Genomic DNA, 8,114 nt, shown 5'->3' with positions numbered 1-8,114 from the left:
ATCGGCGAGCAACGTTGCCCGGTTACGCCCGGTTACGTGCCGCGTTCTCGAAACGACCGGCCCACCGACTCTCTTCGAAGAAACACCGAAAATGCGAACAGTGGCCACGTGTCGGGTACGTCTCTCGTGGGTTGCGATCGTTGTTCGCCGACACCCATCCCGACGACGGAACCGCTAACAATATCAAAGCGAAGAGGATCGCTACGTTCGAACGAGCAACAATCTCACGGTTTCGAAATTAATTCCCACGCGTACCACCGCGGGACGAGACGGATGCGCGTCCCGACCGTAAACCTCGTGTCCTTTTAAGTTAAAGGGACTGCGAGACGGTGAATGCCGCAGGAACCTGAAGGGACATTGAGTATAAATCAACGTCCTATCTCGCGAGAGCGACAGAGAACCGGAGACAGACGGCAAAGAGACGCGAGCCGCGAGACGCGAGCAACAAGCCCGGATTTCTCCCTTGTCCGATATCTCGTAATTGCTCGAAAATATAAATACGTCCGATAGGAAATCGAACCGACGTAAATTGAAAATTCAAACTTTCCTTTTATTCTCGGCCAGAAAACTGTAAATACAGTACCGACGATGTATTACGTAGCGGACATCGAGGTCGAAAAATTTACCGAGCACTCGCCGAGAGAAGTGAAAAATATTATATTTCACCGACGCTCGTTAATTAGATATTTCCACGTTGAACGCGTTTCGGTTAATACTCGGAGAAATGCGATACGATGCGATGCAACGAAATGCTTTACGCGTTTATGGATTGTATTATGTTCGTAATGTTGGCTCTATCTTGGATAACGATAATCGAGACTATTTTTAATTCGAACCGCTGCAAAATTATCGGCGCGTTAAAAGTGTCACGTGTTTCCGATATCGTTCGAATATTGTGCATCGTCGGTATTTTAATCGACTAACGCGTTACTTGTTGTACCGTCGCGCGTTTTTTCTCGACTTAATTCTCGACTATCGAGTCGACGGTGTACATTATCGAGTAACGTCTTGCGTATCGGGCGCGGTCTCGATTCGGGTTGTAGTCACGTGACCCGAACGAAATCGAACGTACACGAAACGCTAGGTAACGAAGAACGAACGGATCCCTTCCGTGTGTCACGTTTCTTTGCGCAATTGTTTTCGTAAACGATAACAATTCCACGTTTAGGCACAAATTTATACGGACAAATATTATGCTCGTAACATTTTTAATACAGAATGTAAATTGTAAATTACATGTAAATTAAATGTAAAATGTAAAATTTTTCATTTTATTATTTCGATCCGATGAAAAGTTTGTGCAGTTTAAAATCGATTTTGCGTTCAATAATTATCGATTTGCTTTAATATTGCGTTTGAATAAATGCAAATTTTTCCGTTATTATTTCGTAGGGAAAAATGTGAACACCTACCGCTATGTCGGTCCTGAGTCCTGACACTCCCGACTCGTTCAGTTTAGTGGCGTGGTCGATCGTAGGCGTGGGCAGTTGAAGCAACTTGAAGCAATTAAGCATTGTGTCTCGATGCGAGTTGTTTTCGGTTCTCGTAAAGTGATTATTCGTTCCTCGTAAAATGGCTCGAGAAATAAATTTTCGTGTTTTAGCGTCGGTATTCTTTCTTCTCTGCTGCGTTCAACAAGGTAAATATTGTTTCGCGAAATTGATCGTTTATTCTTCGGATCTTAACCTTCGAATAAACTTCTCGAAGAATTTCTTCGAGTGAAATACTTTTAAGACGTTTCGTTACCTTGTTGTAAAAATAACGATACCGAACAGAGTGCGTTCCTACTCTTTTAATTCTTCTATTCGACACAATTGTATCGTAGTTTACAATTCTAGGACAAGGAGCACCGAACCAACAAGAGTAATAACTTGTGTATTTACAGTTTTGTCCATCAAGTGCTGGGTATGTAGATCCGATTGGGATCCAAAGTGCGCGGATCCTTTCGATAATACCACCGTACCTATCACCGATTGCAAACAAGAACCCGACTTGGAACATTTGCCGGGCGTAAGGCCTTCTATGTGTCGCAAAATTCGTCAAAAAGGTATATCGATGTATATCCTTGTTACTTTTTCGTAGATCGGGGCAAGTTTAACGTTAAGATTTTATTATCGTTCTCAGTCAACGGAGTATGGAGGTATTTTCGCAGTTGCGCCTACATGGGTGAACCAGGAATCGCAGGGGACGAACGATTTTGCCTTATGAGGACCGGAACTTACAACATATTCATGGAATACTGCACTTGCAACAGCAAAGACGGTTGTAATTCGGCTCCTTACGATCGTGGGAGTTTAACAGTTTCTATAATAGCTGCTATAATATCGTTGCGATACGTACTTCTTTATACTTAACGAACTTAACCAAAGGCTATCTATAGACTCGAAGAATTAAGAAATACGCATTCGAATGTACATTTTTACGGTATAGAGATCTACTCGTACTTACCGATGAGAGATTCGAACGTTCCGACTTTGAGTAAAGAGAAGTTGCAAGTTGGATCGATTATTCGATAACGTTTATACATTGTTGGACAGTTTTTTTTTATAAATGCGCGTAAGAAGCGTCTCTTTGTGCCTTACTAGAGAGAATTTAGAGACAAATAAGAGGATGCTCGTAAGACATTTTTTTACTAATTGTACGATACTGTTTTTCTATTTTTCTAAGGGTACTTTATCTCGATATATTGCGAGTTCTTTAAGAAATATATTTTTATTAATATATTATTTTTATTAATATAACGATGTATGCTCGTGTCATACTTACTTTTTAATTTAGACTTGGTTAGTACAAAAGATGAATACGAAGACATCGATGTACTCGATCGATGTTAAGGTTAAACACTTCGCGCATAAGACTGTCAATTCCGTCCATTGCAAAGTCATTTTCAACTTAATATTAGTGTAAAATCATGGCGTTCTTTCTATTTTTATATGTGCTTTCAGGAAGTGTCGTTAGCTGCTAAACAAAATGAAAATAAAAATACAGATCTTTTAGAGAAAAACACCATTCCCTTACGTGTTTCGTCGCGTATAATACGATAAAAGCGACAATTAAAAATGTACGAAAAATTGTGTTACAACGTGTGAATAAATAAATATCGCCTTTTTTTATGCACACATGTATATACATAAAACAGGTGTATTGCGTATAAAATGTATCTTCGATACATAAATGTGTGTGTGTGTGTGTGTGTGTGTGTGTGTGTGTGTGTGTGTGTCTGTGTGTCCGTGCGTGCGTGTTAATACATCGTAAATACATTTTTTTTTTTTTTGTTCAGTGTAACCGTTTCGATCTTACAAATATTCGTTAAAGTATAAAGAATAATCAGTTTTTATAACAAAATACATATACACCCAGTTACAACGATATAAATAATTCTTTACAAAATTTCATTCTTATCGCGGAGTACTTGTAATTGGTCCATCTGTGAATATTTTGAATCGCGTCTACGCCGATGTATACTTTCGAAGAAAAACGATTAAAAATATTAAAATACCGATCGATCCTGCTCGCACAGTAAATACTGTTTCATCGTTTTCGTAAATTCTCTTAAATAGCTAGAGTCGTTTACTTACCGCTAATACAAAATTAAAAAACGATATCGTTCTTTTAAAAGAAAATAAAAATAATGCAGTCGCATCCTTGGTGTGATCCGTATACTTCTTTCCTGGGAATTAATTGGTCGCATTTGCGTCTCGTCGTTTCGAAATGGTAACAAGATAAGTTACTCGCTAAAAAGGGAAACTAGGTTTTCGAACAACAATTTCTTAAATTCCGCGCATTTTACGCCGACAGGCACTTATTTTACTGGACGGTTGCGTTATTCGGATTCCTGGCAGAGAGTTTCGTTTGCCTCGGAATCGAGGACGGTTAAAGTTTCTAGATACACAATTATTATAATATATACATTGAAAAGTGCGAAATGCTTGTGCGCGCGTTTGTATGCGTGCGATGTGTACGCGCGTGTAACTTGTCTCGAGAAGAACGAAAATAACGATGAAAAGAGTAATAATTTCGCGTAACGAAAACTGAGCAATATAAATTCCACGAAAGACGTTTTATGCAACGGTATACCCGGTGTTCACGAATGTTCACCTAAGTACTCTTTGGAACGGTACTGTGTTCTCGAATATTTATAATATTCGCATAGACCGAAAGTAGGCTCCCACCCGACGTTCTCATTCGAACGCTTGCCATTTTGTTATCTGCTGTCCAGATTTCGCTAATGCTTGTTTCCACTGTTCGCCATAGGATCCTGCTGCGTCCGGTCCGATTACAAAATGACCAACCGTCGTTTTTTTTCCTGAAATTGTTCAACGATACAACGAATCGAAGTATTCGTAATTTTCGTAGAGACCGGAACGCGTCTTACCCATTTTATTTTTGGAGACGAACTTGACAACGAAGCTCACGTCTTTGAGCGCTCCCTGGTAGGGATTGTCCGCAAGGACTCTCGCCATATCCGGTGCAAATTTCATCGACACACACGGCGGGAAACGATTGCTCTTCCAAAAGTGAGTGACCCTCCCGTTGTCCACCACGGACATCTTCACGTACATCTGGCCCTTGAGCGCTTCGTACTCGTGCATCGTCTGCAAGGAGCATCTCAGACGATGCAGAGACAGAATCAATCGTTCGCTGCCTTCTTCTCTCTTGTCGCTCTTCTCTTGGCAGAGGGACAATTCCACCTGGCCCTTCTTGTTCTCCCTCTGCAAGAAAAACGTGAATCAGAAACGTTCGAAATCTGACCGCGCGAGAGTTAAATCTGGCCAGTGTCGAAAATATCCGAACGTTGAGTTTCGTCCGTTCTCGCGTTAAAATAAACGGGTCTCGATACATTTTACGGTTACGGGAATCCATCGCCGTTCGGGTTTCGAACATTTACCCTTTCTTCGGCTCCGGAAATGCCGCTCGCGATCGGTCGCAGCGGTCGCCACATGTCTCCGGTCGACACGTCGCTCGAGTGCTTTGGTTTGGCTGGCTTCGAGGTGAAATTTTTCGGATCCAGCGAAATCGTGGTCGCGCCAACGGTGCGTCTCTTGTCGTACAATTTTCTGTCGGTGACCGTCGTTTCCGGAAGTTTGTCGGATCCCTTGCCGAAGAGTTGGCCGAACAGTTTGTTCTTCGTCGACTCCTGATTTTCCACGGAGGCGCCCTGCTCGTCCTTTTTCTTTCCAGTTTTCTTCGAAGATTCCTTTTCCGCTTGCTTCTTATCGGTCGCTATCAGAGGCTTGTCTTCGAGAATCGCGTACAAAGTCGCTACGATGAATCTGGATCCGTTGATCTCCTCTTCGACGACCTTCGTCTTGCCAAATTTCAGCTTGGTCTCTTTGCGCAGAGGAAAGGTGAATTCCTCGTTCCATTGCGGCCACGACTCGTTCTTCGTCGTCGTTTCGAACTTTTCCTTTCCCGGTATCAGCTTCACCTGGAATAGAAACGAATTACTTTCTTTTCCGGTATCGAGTTCTCTCGCGAGTAAATTCTTTTTCGCGAGACAGATGGGGGTAACCGTTCGAAACGGTCGTTTTTCTCGAAGAAACCCCCTTCTCCGCGCACTTAAAGCGAACTTTTACGAATTAATCGCGATCCGATTTCTTTCTTGCGCGTTTCTACGATCAAAAATGTGCACGGGGTATCGCGTACTCCGAAATCGGATAAGACGCGGATACCGTTTCTTTGGCGGTGTTTTACGGTTACCGAGTAATTTCATCGAAATGGGATTTTTAATTTCGTTTCGTAAGGACGACGCGATACCGACTTTGTTGCTGTACGGCATCAACGTTGTAGCGTTACTCGAACTCGACTAATTTTTCCTGAAAAGATTCTTAATATTTTCACGCTACGCGGAAGAATTCGAGCGATTAGGAAGCGTCGGTGTTCGACCGAACGGCATCGAAGTAATCTCGAACTCGTTTCGAAACGTATTCTACGAAGCGGTGGTTTTCGAACGATAAGAACGCAACTCGCGCGATATTGTCTCGAGAGATTCATCGTCGGTGAGCATAGGCTAAAGTGGAATCTTCGCGGCGACGATTCCATCGCGTTACGCAATTCGAGATAACGATGCGAAAGATTGCAGGAACCGGGTGTCTCGATTGTTACCTTCACGACGTAGCTGTTGACTCGAGTGAAGCCGAAATTCTGTGGCAAGTGTCGGGCACCGAGCACGGTCACGTGCAGAGCCTTCTCGTTAACCGAATGAACGATCCTAATGCCCACTTCCGGTTCCAGATTCACGGTACGATCCAACGGCGTGGACACCGTCTTCAGGCCCGTGTCGATGAAACTCTTGATCCTCGCCAATGCCATGTTCGCCAATGTCGTTCTCGTTTCGCGGAACTTTTTCGCTTATCGATCGCGAACAGCGATGGTTCGAGCAGCGCGAATACTTACCATCGATTCGGCCTCGCCGACGATGCTCGCTGTAAACAGAGAACCTTGGTAAACTATCGATACGCGGAAAATCGGCGATGCAGGTCCCTTACCGTTAATATCGCGCGTGTGTATTTTCGGGGAGAACGTGCACCCGACACGAGGCACGGCGCTACTTCGAGAGGACGTACTCGTAAAACGTTTTACGGTTATCACCGCGTGCTTCGATCGATGAACAGTCGCCGCGTACTTTTCACTTTGTTCCATAAGTAGCGTCAACGATCGAACTCGCGCCGATAATGTAATCAACGACGCGGTACGGTGCGTTGCGGAGCGGTGCGGAGCGGTGCGGAGCGGTACGGTGCACTGTTACGATCGCGAAGATCGCGTAGACAGGGTAACGGTAAACTTGAAAGACCGCGATCGCGAACCTTGTCGGGAAAAATTGGTCCCTAACGACGATCGATTTGGCGATCCGTTCGTTGCGGACGACCGGTCGAACTTGGGACGGTCGAGCAAGTTTCACGGACGATCGAACTTTCTCCAGCGGGAAAGAGCGAGGCGTGTCACCTGGCCGTCGATCCCCCGGGCCCAGTACCGCGTGCGAAAAAACCCCGGTTGGAAACAGCACCTACCGTACTCGAGTGCGCCGTAGATCGAAGGGAAACGGACGGTTCCCACGACGATACCTCGTCGGCGGCCGACCACTTGCGACGAAACGGGCCTAAGAGCAGAGGGTGCCCGCGGCTGCGGCCACGATCGACGGCTCTCCGAGTGTTCCTCGAGGACCGCGTCAAACGACCGTTTCGATCGTCTCCGTGACCACAGAGCCGGACCTACGTAAACACGTAGCGGGATACGAGCTGGCGTCTTTCACAGTTCGAGCACAAGTTTTGCACGCGCTTCGATCACGATCCTCTCGCGTTCGTTGCGCATCGCGAACGGGTTACCAGCGATGGCTCGTTCGCAACAACGTCACCGTTCGCGGCGCATCGAAATTTATTCGAAACGTGCACGCGCGTGCTGGGAATTCACTGCGCGATCTCACGCGTACCTACGCTCGGTACGTTCAGCTTCGAACGACGCGCTACCGTGGTATGCGACTCGCGCTCTCGCGTGGGTTCTCTTTATAAGAGGGCAATCCGATCGCAACACAGGGCCGGCGCATCGGGACCGCCGAAGAGACGCCGAGACTAATTTCTCCGTTTCACATTTTAACCGATAAATCGACCGTGCGAGTACTTCCGTCCACCTCGATCTTCCTAAATTTCTACACCTCTTTTCGGGCGTAACGCATTCTTTTACCATCGTTTGGAAACATCGGTAAAGTTGTAAAAAGCGTGTACAACTGCTTTTATGGATTCGAAGGTAGGGTAATACACGATTACTCGATGCAACGAACGAATCGAATCGCGATACGATTTCGTTAGCGATATCTTCGTTGAATAAAAAATTTCAAAATTTTCATCGCGAAGCTTGGAATTCTTTCGTAAAAGTTCTTTACGGTGTACGCCAACGATTTCGTTCGAAATGGAACCGGGTATTCGTGCGGGTAATTACGCTACTGATGGAAAAAACTGGCCGTTCCCACCGAAGTAGGGGCTCGTACGCTTCATCGTAGAATCTTTATGGACTTTACTTAGGTCCTGACGCCTGTTGCGCACACAAGGTCGCGCATTCATGTGCATACGGATGTGTGCGAACGTGTGCCTCTACGTATACGAAATCCACGCGCGAGA

The 8,114-nt window shown here is 45.2% G+C and overlaps 2 protein-coding genes across 3 annotated transcripts; one reads left to right on the top strand and one right to left on the bottom strand.

Moving 5' to 3' along the window:
• The first annotated feature begins 1,126 nt into the window (after positions 1-1,126).
• Positions 1,127-3,642, top strand: Crok (crooked). Its single transcript, XM_076321926.1, has 3 exons — positions 1,127-1,639; positions 1,886-2,047; positions 2,125-3,642. Exons 1-3 carry the CDS (start codon positions 1,573-1,575, stop codon positions 2,352-2,354), a joined length of 459 nt encoding a protein of 152 aa, XP_076178041.1. The 5' UTR covers positions 1,127-1,572; the 3' UTR covers positions 2,355-3,642.
• LOC143152124 (uncharacterized) lies at positions 2,717-7,483 on the bottom strand. 2 transcript variants are annotated; one of them, XM_076321874.1, is made up of 5 exons: positions 7,011-7,483; positions 6,106-6,425; positions 4,889-5,428; positions 4,376-4,712; positions 2,717-4,306 (listed from the first exon to the last, which is right to left on the bottom strand). In XM_076321874.1, exons 2-5 carry the CDS (start codon positions 6,310-6,312, stop codon positions 4,182-4,184), a joined length of 1,209 nt encoding a protein of 402 aa, XP_076177989.1. In that variant the 5' UTR covers positions 6,313-6,425; positions 7,011-7,483; the 3' UTR covers positions 2,717-4,181. The 2 variants fall into 2 exon arrangements, with proteins under 2 accessions (XP_076177989.1, XP_076177998.1); XM_076321883.1 differs by lacking the exon at positions 7,011-7,483 and adding an exon at positions 6,489-6,902.
• Positions 7,484-8,114: the final 631 nt, after the last annotated feature.

The sequence above is a fragment of the Ptiloglossa arizonensis genome, chromosome 1 (genome assembly GCF_051014685.1).
Source record: "Ptiloglossa arizonensis isolate GNS036 chromosome 1, iyPtiAriz1_principal, whole genome shotgun sequence".
Taxonomy (NCBI): Eukaryota; Metazoa; Arthropoda; class Insecta; order Hymenoptera; family Colletidae; genus Ptiloglossa; species Ptiloglossa arizonensis.
Note: the sequence above shows the minus strand (reverse complement) of the source record. Positions and strands in the feature narration are given on the sequence as shown.

Excerpts from the sequence above, each read along its gene's own strand:
- Crok (XM_076321926.1), top strand. The coding sequence starts at position 1,573 with ATGGCTCGAGAAATAAATTTTCGTGTTTTAGCGTCGGTATTCTTTCTT. Across the intron at positions 1,640-1,885 it reads TCTCTGCTGCGTTCAACAAG|TTTTGTCCATCAAGTGCTGG; the intron begins GTAAATATTGTT and ends GTGTATTTACAG. Across the intron at positions 2,048-2,124 it reads TCGCAAAATTCGTCAAAAAG|TCAACGGAGTATGGAGGTAT; the intron begins GTATATCGATGT and ends TATCGTTCTCAG.
- LOC143152124 (XM_076321874.1), bottom strand. The coding sequence starts at position 6,312 with ATGGCATTGGCGAGGATCAAGAGTTTCATCGACACGGGCCTGAAGACG. Across the intron at positions 4,713-4,888 it reads TTTCCGGAGCCGAAGAAAGG|AGGGAGAACAAGAAGGGCCA; the intron begins GTAAATGTTCGA and ends TTTTTCTTGCAG. Across the intron at positions 4,307-4,375 it reads CGTCTCCAAAAATAAAATGG|GAAAAAAAACGACGGTTGGT; the intron begins GTAAGACGCGTT and ends GAACAATTTCAG.